This window comes from Lepidochelys kempii, chromosome 2 (assembly GCF_965140285.1).
Source record: "Lepidochelys kempii isolate rLepKem1 chromosome 2, rLepKem1.hap1, whole genome shotgun sequence".
Classification (NCBI taxonomy): Eukaryota; Metazoa; Chordata; order Testudines; family Cheloniidae; genus Lepidochelys; species Lepidochelys kempii.
Window position 1 is genome coordinate 236280002 of NC_136381.1, and position 15909 is coordinate 236295910.

General features: G+C 40.9%; 1 protein-coding gene across 1 annotated transcript in view; it reads left to right on the forward strand.

Annotated features, from left to right (window-relative positions):
• Nucleotides 1–15909, forward strand: part of GPR158 (G protein-coupled receptor 158) — a 319256-nt gene that overhangs the window by 184922 nt on the left and 118425 nt on the right. The window contains exon 5 of the mRNA XM_073334275.2: nucleotides 10320–10388. Within this exon, the coding sequence (XP_073190376.2) occupies nucleotides 10320–10388 (69 nt within the window). The remainder of the gene's footprint in view (nucleotides 1–10319; nucleotides 10389–15909) is intronic.

The window sequence follows — 15909 nt, forward strand, 5'->3', positions numbered from 1 at the left end:
GTTCTTTGCCCCTCTCTTTAATAGCCCAGTAAACCTTTGAAATGCATTCTTCAGAAGGTTCCTCCCACCACCCCCAAAGTAAATTCAAGCTATGAGGAAGGTGACATGGGGTCTCTGGGTGAAGGAAGTTCCCTGCTGGTTTCTTCCCATGCTGGTTTTTGCTAAAATGCACATTGATCTGTTCCTGCATCTTCTACCCCTGCCATGATGCTATGCTGAGTGGTTGTTTCCTCCTCTTGTTGGCTTGACGGCCCTGTTTACCTTTTATGTAAATACATTAAGGGACAATGGGAGCGTATCTTGAAAGCACCTTCAAGGTGGCAGAACCACATTCCTTTGTCTAGGGTGGGGTAACTTCAGCTCTGCCTGTCAGACACACGTTAAGAACATAATTTCCAATAAGTTTGTAATTTTGCATTTGTCCTCCATACATACACCACACAATATTAATGATCAGTGTGTTGTTAGCTTTCTACTGATATCTGACATGACACCTTTTAGATACAGGTTATGACACTGGTGAGCTAGGGTACACTGGAGCTTTTCAGGCTAGCTGAAACTCACTACTAGATACCAGTGAGCCCTGTGCCCATTTGCATTGGGATGCTGTTAGGGTTACCAGGGATATATCTACTTCTGCTGGAAATTACATCTTCCAGCTGCAGTGTAAATCTACCCATGGCACGCTGGTAACACTCCTTGCAAGTTGTGGCCAGTGTGTAGATAACTCTCCTGTCTTTATTGGATACACCAAATATTGATAGCGTGGTACAGCCCCATTAATAGTGTTCACACTGGCTCAACTAAAGAGGGTGCCACCCAGAGAAAGAGAAGTAGTTTTTGAGATAATGAGGGGAAAGACTGAAAAGTTCTTCACAGAAGAGTTGTTCACAGGGACGCTGTTAGAGGATTGGTTGTGTGAGCTTTTCTATAGCTGGAGGCCTCACAAGATAGGACTTTGAGTCCCTTTATCATCTCATAGTGCTGCTCTAAGTGATGCCCATCTCAGAGTGTTGCTCAGCTACCTTGTCATACACTAATGTATTGCATAAGTGGAAGGATGGTTCAGTGCTTAGAGTGCTTTCCTGTGCTGTGTGGGACCTGGGTTCAAATGCTGTACCCAAAAGAACTAACACAATCCGGGCATGCGTAAACAGGAATCTCTAGTAGGAACAGAAAGATTATTTTACCTCTGTATTGGTGTGGCTGCTGCTGAAATACTGTATTCCAGTTCTGGTGCGCACAATTCAAGAAGGATATTGATGTATTAGAGGGGGCTCAGAGAAGAGCTACGAGGATGATTAAAGAATGAGAAAACATGCCTTTTAGACTCAAACAGCTTAATCTATTTAGATAACAAAGAGAAGGTGGTGACTTGATTACAGTCTGTAAGTGCTTACGTGGAGAACAAATATTTAATAATGGGCTTATCAGTCTAACAGAGACAGATATAACAAGATCCAATGGCTGGAAGTTAAAGCTAAACAAATTCAGACTGGAAATAAGGCATACATTTTTAGCAGTGAGAGTAATTAACCACTGGAGCAATTTATCAATGCTCGTGGTGGATTCATCATCACTGACACTTTTTAAATCAGGATTGGATGTTTTTCTAAAAGATCTGCTCTAGGAATTATTCTGCGGGAGTTCTATGGCCTGTGTTATTCAGGAGGTCAGACTAGGTGATCACAGTGGTCTCTTCTGGTCTTAGAATCTATGAATCCCTCCTCTACCACAGACCTCCAATGTGATCTTGGGAAAGTCACTTAGCCTCTCTGTGCATCAGGTCCCCATCTGTAAAAAGGGATAAAAGCACTGCCCTACCTCACAGGGGTGTTGTGACAATAAATACATTAAAGATTGTGAAGTGCTCAGACACTACAGTAAGGGGGATGGTATGAATACCTTAGGTAGATGGCTGATACATTTTATTGGTATATATTGCCTTAGATCCAGGCACCTAGCGTATTAACTCACACCTAATGGTATGTGAGGTAGTCAGTTCTATTGTACAAGCCACTCAGTGTCCATTTACTTTGTGTTGTAAGACTGCATTGCTCTACTTAATGGGGAAAGTCTGACTTTCCTTTGTCTGCTGTACTGACAAAGAGCATATGTCTTAATCAAACCCAGGGTATGTTTCCTTTACTGAGACTTTCTAGAAACATGAACCAACTTGTAAAAGTTGTTTATATTTTATAAAAACTTACCAAAACTTTGATGTATGTGATCAGTTCACGTCAAACCTTTTAAATTACCAGATCTGTGATTACAGTAATTTTAATTAAAATAAAATGGAAACATTCCATGTAATGACTTCGTAATTGGCCTGTTCGAGTCTAGTTCCTGCTTATTTGCTCTTTAGATTATGGTAGAAGTGTGTCTGTGGAAAGCAATCTTGTAGAAGTTGGCTTTATGTATTGATTTTATAGTGTAATTTGAATTCACAGAAATCAGAGTACACGTATAATTTTAGTTCTGCAGCCATAAAAGACACTGCCAGCCCTTTTAGGCCTTTTAAAGACAGTTAAACAGGATGAATGACTTGCAAATTTAGAATCAACGTTGTTAATTGTATTTGGATATACATGTTTTTCTGTGTGTCTCTGTATGGAATACTCTGCTAGATAAAGTCAGCAACAGCCTTTACTTTAGGGAATGCAGTGCAGTAGGGGGAAACACTTAGAGGAAAGCACAATGGATGATGATCCAAATCCAGCCAAAAGGACAGAAATAAATTAGATAAAACACTCACTCCTACAGTGATTGAATTTGGCAAGTCATTGAATGCGGGTCATTTATATCTAAAGAGAATGCCACTAGCATCTTAGCAATTGGTGGTTTAAATATTTGCATTCAGGATTGTATTTATGGCTTTATCAAACATTATCTATTTAGTGAGAGAGAGATTATTACTTAGTTAACTGAAATAAAGCCCTCATATGTTGGAATCCAGTGGTGTTGGTGTAAATTTAAGCTCTAGTTGTGGGTGGGTATATTGTCATCAGCACGTGCTGAGGGGTGTATTGAATTCTATTTAAATTCTTATACCCTTCATGGTGGAACTTCTGCTTTGCCCCTTCTCTGCCCACTGAAGGTGCTTAACTGCTTCCTGGTTCACAGAGGCCTGGGCCTATGCACCTACTCTCACAACTCAAAATGCTGTAATGCGTAATCATTTGTTATTTTTAAAAATTTGTTTGTGTTGTACCTGGCCAAAAAAAGCATTTAGATTTAGTGTATTTTATCAAAAACATAATGAGTTGCATGTTCCTAGATCCTATATAGTCAATATAGCTAATTAGTCCAATTTCTCACATTCAAAGGGCTTTCTTTAGCACCAGAAGGGCTAAAACACAATTTAAAAAAAAAGAAAAAAAGAAGATCTTGTGTAATTGCCCCACCTCCATCTCAGCTGCTCTGGTTCCATCTTAATGGAGGCATCAGCTGAACGTGCAATAATGATTTTAAAAAGCGAATAAAATATTGGACTATCTCAAGCAATTCACAGTGATGGGCCAAATCCTCAATGTGCATAAATCACTGTGGTTCCATTCATGTTAATATGAGGGTCTGGCGCAATGTGTAGATCTTTTCTCAGTTATCCCTGAACCCAGTTTGTGTGAATAACTTAAGTAATTCTTTCTAATGTGCATTACTGTGCAATTGTCCACACTGAAGTTCATCTACTGTCCTACTATCCAGTAACCTAAAGCCCTAACTCTGCTATGATGGTTCTCGGGGTACCCAGGAACTCTAAGTCATCTTGTTGCCCCCTGCCTCCAGCATGAGGGAGACTCTCTTGTGCTTAACTTACTGTCAGCTCCCGGCCACCATCACCCTGTTACGCACCCAAGCGCTCTCCTCTGGGCTATGCCAGCCCTTTTTTTGCTTTGTTGGTTAACAATAGGTGCACTACAGTCCTGGAGCCCCTTCAAAGCATTCTCTTGTAGTGTTCAGTCCCATATCCACTGAACACTCACGGAAATATCAGGGCTGCTGCCCCCAAGAAAACAATGTATACACCAGCTTGTATGATTCAGTTCAGGATCAGCACCTTGTTTAATATCATAAGAACATAAAAATGGCCATACTAGGTCAGACCAATGATCCATGTAGTCCAGTATTCTGTTTCTGATAGGATGCTTCAGAGGAAATGAACAGAACAGGGCAATTTTTGAATGATCCATTCCCTGTCATCCAGTCCCAGCTTCTGACAGTCAAGAGGATTAGGAACACCCAGAGCACAGGGTTGTGCCCTGATCATCTTGGCTAATAGTCACTGATTAACTTATCCTCAATGAATTTATCTAATTCTTTTTTTAACCCACTTTTGATTTTGGCCTTCACAACATCCCTTGGCAGCGTGTTCCACAGGTGTTGTGTGAAGACGTATTTCCTTCTATTTGTTTTAAACTTGCTGCTTATTAATTTAATTGGGTGACCCTGGTTCTTGTGTTATGTGAAAGGATAAAGAACACTTCCTTATTCACTTTCTCCCCACCAGTCATGATTTTATAGACCTCTATCTTATCCCCCCCCTTATTTGTTTCTTTTCTAAGATGAACAGTCCCAGTCTTTTTAATCTCTCTTCATATGGAAGCTGTTCCATACCCCTCATCATTTTTGTTTCCCTTCTCTGTACCTTTTCCAATTCTAATGTATCTTTTTTGAGATGGGACAACCAGAACTGCATGCAGTATTCAAGGTGTGGGTGAACCATGAATTTATATAATGGTATTATAATATTTTCTGTCTTATTATCTATCCCTTTTCTAATGGTTCCTAACATTCTGTTAGCTTTTTTGACTGCCACTGCATACTGAGCAGATATTTTCAGAGTGCTAGCAGTTAATTTAGACTCCATCATTTGTATGTATCGTTGGGATTAGTTTTTATAGTGTGCATTACTTTGCACTTATCAACACTGAATTTCAGACCACACTTACATATATTCATATGTGAAAACACAGATAAATTTATTACCACAGATTCAACAGTCAAGAAATAGTGAGTAAGGACACTGGAAACAGAAGGTTATATATAAAATAAAATCATAACATGCTTTCTAGAGACTAAACTTAACTGGTTACTCTATTATCTAATGACAGGTTTCAGAGTAACAGCCGTGTTAGTCTGTATTCGCAAAAAGAAAAGGAGTACTTGTGGCACCTTAGAGACTAACAAATTTATTTGAGCATAAGCTTTCGTGTAGCTCACGAAAGCTTATACTCAAATAAATTTGTTAGTCTCTAAGGTGCCACGAGTACTCCTTTTCTATTATCTAAAGAAGTTTATCTCATCCAAAGTCTTTTCTACAGTGTTTCACCAAGATTGGTTGAGGTCCAGTTTTCATGTAAACGCACTGCCCATTTACTTCCTAGGTGCAGGATAAGGTGGTGTTGTCTTTGCCTTCTTTTTATATCCCCAAAGTTCATTGTCTGTCTTCAGAGACAGGATATCTCCCCTCCATGGTTTGTTTTTCCTGTGTGCTCTTCCCTGTTGACTTCACATCTCTTTTTGATAACTTTGTATGTTAATAGACATCCATTTTGTTAGCTTACAATGCCCAATTAACATCTCAACTGAGAGACTGGTGAATAAACCATCTTTTGTTTGACAGAAAACCTGTTTCTTCACTTCTCCTGTGATATAGAATTTAAGAATATAATTTCAGTACATAGACATAACTCCTTATGTAGTATGTGTACATACATTTCACAATGGTAGCAATGACCAGTGTGACCCAGGTTTTTATGTAAGGCCTCACATGACATTCTTTGAGCCAGAATGTACATACCACAATCAGGATATTCTATAACCCTCTTGCCAGTTGGAATTAAGGAGTTCACATTCTCAGAGGGCTATCCACAAGTATAAAATTAAACATCTGTGTATGTCTTTACAGGATAAGAACCTAATGTTGTATGATCCTTATGGAATTCACAACCCTCACTAGTTTTGATTAACCTAAATAACTTTGCTTTGCTAATAAGCTTTGCAATTTTAATTCCTGGTTCATTCACCCCAAAGTCCAAAGACTTTTGAAAGTCCAAGTAAGTAAAATGAACCAATTGTTTATTATCTACTGTTCATTAAAACTTTTTCAAATAATTCTGTTGTCAGAGAGGCACAAAAGTTGGGCTAAATTTGTTTGTCGCATCCATTTAAATGCTTTATAACTCTGTATAAAGTATGGAGGGTCATGCTGTGACAGTCATTCCAGAGGAAAATATAGAAGTATTTGAACATTTAGTATAAAACTCCTTAATCAAAGAAGTTGCTTGGCTTGTCAGCCTGTGGGAAAGCAACAGTGTCCAAAGAAGCTGCATTATTTCAATATAGATATTTAATGATTCCCGAGAGTGGAAGAAATACAGATTTCTTCCTAACACAGGAAGGCATAAAGTATTCCCTCCAGAAATCAGGGAGATAGAACAAGACTGTTTTATTCACTCGGGATGCAAAAGTCTCCATGTTCTTTTTTTCCCCTTGCCCCTTACATACTATTGAAATACTGTGTGGATTTATCTTATATTAAGGGAGTGCACTGGGGAAACCTAAAATCTTCAGACTGGATTACATGGAAATTAAAATTTCAATAGGTATTAATGCATGTTCCCTGATGCTATATGCAAAAGCAGCTAAAATGATAAATACATAAAATATGAATTAAAATATCCTAGCACACAGGAAAGTGATTATATTAAAAGTACTTCCAAAAAGAGAGTGCTTTTGGACATGTAAATGGGGAGGAGACAGATGGATGCAGAAGTCCATGGTTATCAATATCCATGCCTTAGGGAGCACCATATAAAGGATTCATCACCTTCTGATTAGAGGCACAAACGTGAACCCCTAAAAGGCATGAAATATCAGAGCACCGAAATCTGTTAAGAGATTTCAGTTTTATTCAGTCCCTCCCTAGTGAGTTCTCTAAAATTCAGCAGATTCATCTCAGAATATACCATTTTATAGGCAGCTTGTGTAGAAAATCATAGGGCTGCTGGAATATGACCACAGGTGACCATTTAGTGCACAAATGTCCTTTTACACCTCTACACTGGATGCAAATGGTTGGTGAAACATTGCTAGAAGCCCTACTGAGATCCCACCTACACTGCCATTTTTAATCATGTTGTAACTTGTGTTGGCTAACATCATTGAAATTTATAGTACAGGCCAGACGAAAATGTGTTCCAAAAGGGTTAAACACAACTAGGAATGAACATTTGTATCCTGCCTGCACTAGGATTTCCAATGGTATTACTTAACTTGTTCAAACATGTTTTAAAATATTAGTGTAGACAAGATCCAAGAGGCAATTACAGTAGTCATGGTTCATGGTCAGAAGATTATGTATTGTGTCTGCAAGTTCACCACAGGAGAAATAAGGGTGCAGTCTGCACAGATTGCACAGTTGAATGAAAACACTTTTGTACTATATCCAACATGTAGCTTTCCAGGGAAAAGATGTTGCTGAAAATAATGCCAAGGTTCTTAACTTTACTATTTCTGAACATTCCTCTGCAGTAAATGAAAATTCTTTCCTTTGTGGGTAAAAATCTTGCCCATAATATATATACATTGAACAACACTGTAGATATCTTTGATCCTTTAGACACATGGCACTTCAGTTGCTTGGTGGTGAAATACAAATACAAGATAACTACAGACTGTTTTCTTTTCAATATTATAGGTATAGAATCACAGAAACGTAGGGCTGGAAGGGAACTTGAGTTGGGTTAGTTGGGCTCTCCCTAGAGCTCTAACAAAAACTGTGTAGGCAGCATTTTGAAGTTGAAGCTTGGGCTGGAGCTTGGGCTCTGAAGCCTACCCCCCTCCTGGGCTTCAAAGCCCAAGTTCCAGCCTGAGCCATGAATTCAAATCGCTGTCTGCACAGCTATTATCATGCTAGTGCTAGCCCCTCTAACCCAAGTCTGTTGACCTGGGGTGGGAGGTTTGCTTCGCAGGCTGTGTAGGCATAACTTATGTGGCTGAAGCATCAGCTGTGCTCATTCATATTAAAAGCTGCTGAAGTCTTGCATGACCGAATGGCTCCCTGACTTCAACTGAAAGCCAGTAAGAGATCATTCATAACCCCTAACTAATGCAGTCTCGACCTTCAAAAAAGGCCTTAATCTTGACTTATCTCATGTGTCATTGGTATGGAGAGGCACCCAGAGCTGCAGTACTATTATATTCTTGGTTATCTTTCTTAAAAACAGGAGGTTTGACATGGGTAATAGTTGGAAAACACTGCAGCACCCAGAGAAGCATTCTTGAAGTGGACCTCCATATTCTTACAGATGCTAAATTAGGCATTGCTAGTGCCTGTCAATAATGGCGCCATGGGACAGCCACTGGCTTTGAGCAGCCACAGCTGCAAAAAACAATTTTTGTCGGAAATTATGTTAAACTCAGCTCCAACTGAGTTAGGAGCCATTGGGTTTCATAATACAAAGGCATAGTAAGAACTGCCCAGTCTTTCAATCTATCCCATGAAGTACATCAGACACTTGTCACAGTGATCAGCTGATGTAACTATTATTGATAGAAAGGAATCTCAGTTAGTCAGTGTCAAGGGGGTTTTTGAGTCCAAGGCTGGCAGTTTTGCCTAGTGACAGTACTCTGGATGGTGAGAGTCAGAGGCCGCCTTGTCTAGTGGCAGGGTTCAGCAGCTGTATTCAATGACTGTGTCGCCCAGTAACGAGAGTCAGTGGCTGGGGGTAGGGAACTCCAAATCTTCCCTGCTCCACTGGGTTCCAACCCAGGGCTGTTCAAAATAATGGTCCAGATACATGGCCTAGGGACAGGTGCCCTTATGCCTGTTCCTTTGATCACTGCCTACTCCTACTTCTGTTCCTTCATCTGCACCACGGGTCTGTCTTGGGGTCCCCCTGGGACTCCTCTTGGGTCACTCCCTGGAGCATCTTCCCCTCTCTGTAGTGACTGGTTGTCCTTGGCCTCCATGGTTGAAAGGTCTGCAGCAGCTTGACTGTGAGCCCCAGTGGCTTCTCTCCAGGAGGTTGTAGCACCCAACTGCTCTCCTGCTCAGTCAGTGCAGACTGAGCTGAGCTGCTTCCTTTTGAGCTCTCCCTGCACTGGGAGCATGCTCAGCAGTGGGTGAGGGGGTGTGTCTTTCTGTGCCCAGAGCAATTCCTTAACCCTTGGGGAGTTGGTATGTCCCGTCACAGTCATATTGTGAACTCCCTGAATGAGGGCATCTGGAGAGTTCCTTGCAGAGTCTTTGGCCAAGGGAAAAAAGGATCCCTTGGCCTCAGTTCTTCTGTAAAACATTTTCAAAAAGTCTTTAAAAATTACTGTCTTATTTACAACGGATATGGTGGTACCCAACCAAAGCCACAGGAGAGATTTGCATGGCAGGTTGATTCCAGGCTATAAAAGAATTTTCTTAATAGGAAGCAAGGGGATTTTTCAAAGGACCCTTCTGCCATCCTGCCCCTCCGCGGAGAGACAGCCTACCATAAAATTGCCTTGTTTGAAAGAAAAACAATGGGTTTTACAGAGTGATTTATGACAAAATGTTGGATGAAGTAGGTAGTTAAGGAAATGGGAAATGCAGTGTCTACATTTTATCCTATTATATAAGCTGTAGATTACTGTATATAAATCATTTAACTTACTGGAACAAGATTTATAGTGGGAGGAGAAGATTGATCAATTTTTATTTTTTTTACTTACAACAATAAGCAAATGATAATGGGAACATAATGATTAGGCCTCAAAGTGCCATAGATAGGATTAAGGGGTACAGTACTTGGCTAGATATAGATTCCTTAAAAGTGAATGACTGAATCAGCATTCTCATACAAAAGTTGGGGGAAATAAAGTTATATGCTTTCATTCTAAAAAGCCACTTTTGGTATATAATAAAATTTTAGAATATTCATACATATTACAGAAGCCGGGTTATTGGTATTAAATATGCATGTGAAAAGGTTTGAAGGACTATTTGAAATCCAAACAGAACAGACCAAATTCTGCCCTTAAATTCATCATTGCAACTCCCATGATCTGAATCAATGCATGTACGTTTAAAGGTAAAACTGGGCATTAGTAAATGCTATCTAAACAGTTTTGTGTTAAACAACATTCAAAACTGAAGAGGGAATGATATTTTATGGTTGAAATCAATTAAAATTTAACTACTGTATCAGGATTAATAATATTTATAGGTAATTATTGTGCCAGGCCCTGTGCAGACAAGTATGAAGGTTTCTTTCATAAATAACTCAGAACCTAAAGAGAAAATGATTAATATTTTCTAATGTCATGCATCCTTTTCTGTTTTCTAGAGCATCAGGGCTTCAGGCATGGTTCTTTTGGAAACCATCCTTTTTGGATCACTCCTCCTGTACTTCCCGGTGAGTTATGTTGTTATTTTTAAACTGATTTTATTGCCAAAGTTTTAAAACATAAGCAATTTGGTGATAAATACAGATATCAAAACTATGTACATACTAGGTAAGTTAATACAATTATTTTAATGTACTGTGTTCAGTAAGTTCTCTTAACTTTTTGGTATTTGTAATAATTCCAAGCGCAGGGAGTACTATGGAGAAAATATTGCAAATACACTAAATAGTGATATTTTTAAAAAAATGGCGGGGTGGGGAGAAAGGGGATAATGGAAACTTTCTGAGGTTGCCTATTGTATGTTCCCAGTTGAACAGAATATCAAAAGCTGGAAACTAGGTCCTCTACTGTACTTAAAAATGACAAAAATGTCAAGTTTGTGTATAAAGAACAAAGACTGAATATATCTAGTGCTTTCTGGAGTTTATTACAAAGCAGGGGAGTTATTTTAATGTTTTATTAAATATCTCTGAAATTGTGTGACATCTGGAATACCTTATGTTTGAGAATATGTGTTATTTATATATTGTAAGTGTAGTGTAAGTTTGGGAAGATGTGTTATTATTTATATAGTGTAAGTGGGCAAAATATGGAACAACATAGTTCTGGTTCTTTTAGCTGGAATACTTAATGAATCAGTTGAGTTTTCTGGAATTTTTGAAAAGGGAGAACCAAGATATCTTGGTGCAAGTTTGTGGTCATGCAGTCTGAGGCCTAAGGAGTGGATGGAAGAAAGAAGGGTGGAAGTGGACCAAGTGGGAAGAGGATAGGAATCAAGAAGTGATGGAGGAGGAAATAGAGTTAGAGACTGCTTTGAATATGGTTATGTTCTAATTTATAGCTTTTCCCAGTGGTCAAATGCTTATATGGCTTTTACAGAGCTCCAGCTCATTAATGAGACCCTGGAAAGAAAAACACCCAGGCAAACATGTAAACAATTTGCAAATATGCAGTACTAAAGGAGGGGTGATAAATGCCATAATAAACACAAATCCCTCTGGAGTTTGTTTTCTAAATTGTTCAAAATTGTGTTACATTTTTTACTTTTAACCTAAAAGAGCGTTTGTTACTTGCTAGGATAGTTTTATCTGGAATTTCATCTTTAATTTTGAGGTTGTTCGACAGATTTCATTTTTTAATGTTTTTGAGTTATGGACATCACCATTAGAAACTAATGAGGAACATGTTAAGGCCAGTCATTCAGTGCTTGGAACAGAAATATAATCATACTTAACACTTAGTTAATGATTCACATGTTCAGAGCATTGTACAAATGCTAATTAATTCTCACAATAACCCTTTGGGGTAAATAATTATTCCCCCCATTTTACTGGGGATTGGGTCTGTCTTCACTTATGTGAGAGCAGCACCCAGGTGCTAGAGGACAAAATCGAATCCCAGATGAGGAAGAGATGAAATGATGTGCCTAAAATCCCACAGCTAATCAGTGTCAGAGCTGGGATTTTAGAATATCAGACCCTTTCTGACTCCCAGCCCTGTGCTCATTGCTTTAGAGTTTATTGCCTCACAGTCTGAATGTGAATGAAACCAGTACTTTTGGTCAGAGATCTAACAACCTTTCCACTCTCTAATACATAAGCTTATCCTCTCATCTCCTCCTCTCAGTCCATCTGTGTATCCCCTCTCTCTCCGACAATCCAGCCTTTTCCCAACCTTGTACTCTGACCCCTTATAGACTTGCCCAGGGCTAGATTAAAGGGTAGGCACCAGTAAACGTGGGTCTAGGGTCCCTACCACAGTGAGATGGTGAGTTCAGAATCCCTGCTTTAGTTTTAAAACAAAAATAAAGTAAGCCTCCAGCCCTCATAGTTATGAAAAGAAGCTTCAAAGTGTGAACTGGGTGTAACTGCTGCAGTTAGGAGTGTTTGAATCTGTAGTGAGCGCTCAGCTGAGGAAGGAAAGGCAGTCACAAAAGCTGGGTAAGAAGCCATTTGGCCCGCCCACCCACCAGACCAGACCAGACCACGCCCCTGTTGCTTTTTTCGGGGTCAAGGAGGAAAGCCTGCTACTCTCCGGGGACTCAACTGCAGTTTTTGCCACTGCTGTGGGGAGAAAGCCACAGTCATCAGTTCAGTGGGGCAGGACCTCACAGATCCTCAGGGTTTCTGGGGGAAGAAGGATGAGTCCCCTGGCTACTGCAGCTGTCACCTTCTCCAGCCAGGTAGGTGGGGTGCAGGTCGGTGCCCTGCTACCCAACTAGAGCAGGAGGCTCTATGATGCGGAGTCCCAGCTCCTGATAAGGGAGTGGGGAGCATACTCTCCAAGTGGCTGAGGGAGGAAGGAGGCAGAGATACTGTCACACTTCCCATCAACCAAGGGGAGGGAAGACCCAGCTACTACCATCTCAAGCAGGAGGCTGGGCCAAAGTATAAGGGTGAGGCCATAGCAGAGAGTTCCCATGTAAGATATTCCTAAAGCCGTAGCTTGGCTTAATTCATCCCTGACCTTGCTGTGGCTCCCATCTGCTCACCCTAGTCTTTCCCCAGCCTTTTGTCTTGATCCCAGATCTTTTCCAAGAACCTTGTGTCCTGTTGATTGTTGCACATCCAGGAATGAAGCCACACTGGCTACGAAAGCTCCAGCTAGTACAAAATTCAGCAGACAATGTGCGTAGTCACACGGGTTGCCATGAGTGCATTGCTGCAGTGCTCTGCTCTCTGCACCAGCTCTGTATTGAATAGAGACAAGTTCAAAGTCTGTCCAGATTTTCTATGCCCTCCATGGGACTGTACCTGGTTACATAGCCGCTGACTCTGTGGGTGCTCCGCGCTGGAGCACCCACGGTGAAAAATTAGTGGGTGCTCTGCACCCACCGGCAGCCAAGCTCCCCTCCCTCACCTACTTCTCCCCCGCCCGAGCACACCACGTCCCCACTCCTCCCCCTCCCTCCCAGCGCTTCCCGTGCCTCTGCTGCATAACAGCTGTTTGACGGCATTTAGCACTTTCCGGGAGGGAGGGGAAGGAGTGGGGACGCGGTGCACTCAGGGGAGGAGGCGGAGAAGAGGCAGGGAAGGTGCAGGAAGAGGAGGGGCAGGGGCGGGTGGAGTCGAGCACCCACCGGCCAGAGGGGAAGTTGGCGCCTATGCCTGATTACCTGACAGGTTGTTTCTCACTTTACAACAATGAGATCCCATGACAGCTACGTTCCACTGACAATGAAACTCTGAACCAATGCAGGAGGCTTGTGAGATGGTGCTTTGAATGGAACTGGTCCTAGACTAAGTAACCCACTCTCATAATATACAAGAATGACCACTACTCACTCACTTTGTTCAGAGCTAAATGCAAAACTCATGATCAAGCTTCCTCTCTGCAATAGTTCTATACTCCCACACACTCTCTGGTGGGGCTCTCTTTCTCCCTCACATACACAACTGTGCTCTAATCAAGCTATTACTCCTACAGGCTGGGACAAATGAGAGAAAGATTGTTGTTTCTATTTTTAAATAAATGGGAAAGGGCTTAGATACCATGGTAATGGGGGCCATCATAGAGCCTAGACAGATAAATGAACCATTATTTCACCAGCTTTAAGAACATACTTCTGTAAGCTCACGGTAGAATTCTGCTACGAAACCTTGTTAAATAAGGAGAGACTGCCACTCTGGAGTGTGAATTATGGGATGTGTGGATTCTTGAAGTGTGAATTAATGAGGTTCTATTGTACATACACCATATCCAAGCCTGTGCTCGCATGAACCTTTACGGAACACATAGCTGAATAAAAGATCGAGTGTGGGCTATAAAATGAGTGAATAACTTGTACCCAGATGGCACTTATACACATTTTAATTCATGCCAGATAGGTAGGGTATGGGATATTGATTATCACATCAGACCTAATTCACATATGTGCAGCTGCTGGTCTTCAACTCTTTTTCTGTTACATTGGATTTTTATTTATTTATAAAGGTCTAGGAATGTTTTTGTAATTCTGTGAATCAGAACAAATTGTTTAAGGAATTAATAGATCTGGGGAAAATGCACTTAAAACGTTGAAACTGGAGCAGAATTGTTTTTATTTCATAATTAAAAGACTGCAGTGATAATTGTTCTTCATTTTATATGTCAAGTGGATATTTTGTAGCATGACAATTAGTGAAAAGCTCAGCTTCTACTTTTAGACTTCCTGCCTAATAGGTTAAATTTATTTATCGGAATTTTTACTTCTTGTTTAGTACATCGCCATACTGTGCTCAACCAGCTCCATGCAGCTCCCCCTCTCCACTACATCTAAGGAAAATCAGGATTCTGAATCTCCTACGTTTATACCTCTCTTTGGCCTTGATTCTCCTTACATAGAATGGAGCTGGTGAGCTGGTTGTGGGTCCCTGATTGAACGAGATCTGGGTCCTTTTAAGGATTGGACATTCTGCAGCTCTGTTCCACCTTCCCCCATCACCCTGTGCCTACCCTCCCACCCCCATGTTTCCAACACAACTCCTACACAAACCTTTCTTTCCCTTCGATCAGGAGTGGTGGGGGACTGGCACAGGAGGCACTAGAGATGACTCTGCCAGCTTTCCACTGAGTGGCAGTGTCCCTGCACAATCAATATAAAATTCTGCCTATCTCCAGCCAGTTTAACGCCACTTTGTGCTACCTGTATTTTCCAGGTAGGGACCACAGTTCAGTAATGCCTCACATACACCTCTGTTGAAATCCTGTTCTTGCTTTCATATCCTTTCACCTTGACCATTGTAAATTTCTTAGCTAGGGCACCTCCTCTCTCACTGGCCAAGGACTTATGCCACACAATTTCCACACTAAATAACTCTACTGACTGTGTATTCACTTCAGGGTTAGGTTCAAAACAGCCTTCCTTATTTTTAAACTCACCTCCATAGACTTGATCATAAACCTGTTTGTGTCCCTTTACTCCCCACTGCTTATGCTTGCCTAATAATGGTCTCCTCCTCATCCATTAGCACAATACTTCTGTGTCAGTGAGAGCATTCTCCTTGCACCTCCTGATATTTAGAGTGGCCTTCCTGCATCTCTGACTTACTCAATCTCCATTCATGTGAAAACAAAACATATTTTGTTACCCTTTGCATGTGTCTCCTACTTTTTCTCACCAGCTGTTACTGTTTTCACGTGTAAATTCTATAATCAGTTCAACAGGCAGTGTCTTTAGTGTGTCCAAGTGGCTGCCCTCAGTGAGAAAAATAGGCTACTTTCTACCTGCTAGTGGAGTTACTTCCTCTAGCTCAAATGGATAGAGATTTGAGCTTTTAGGACTAGGTTCAAATAAAACGTCAGGGCCACATTTTCTAATGTTCAGCACTCAGCCAGGGCCAAATAATCAAAGGAGTCCAATACCCGTAGCTCTCATTGTGGCATTTATGGCCAGATTTTCAAAAGATTACAATTTTTGTAATCTTGGATGCTTATTTTAGGTAGGGTTTTAGGGGATGGTTTTTCCTGCCCTGGTCCCTCTCTGTCCCGGAGAGAACAACAAAAAGAGCGCAAAACAAAACCTCCCCCCACAGATTTGAAATGATCTTC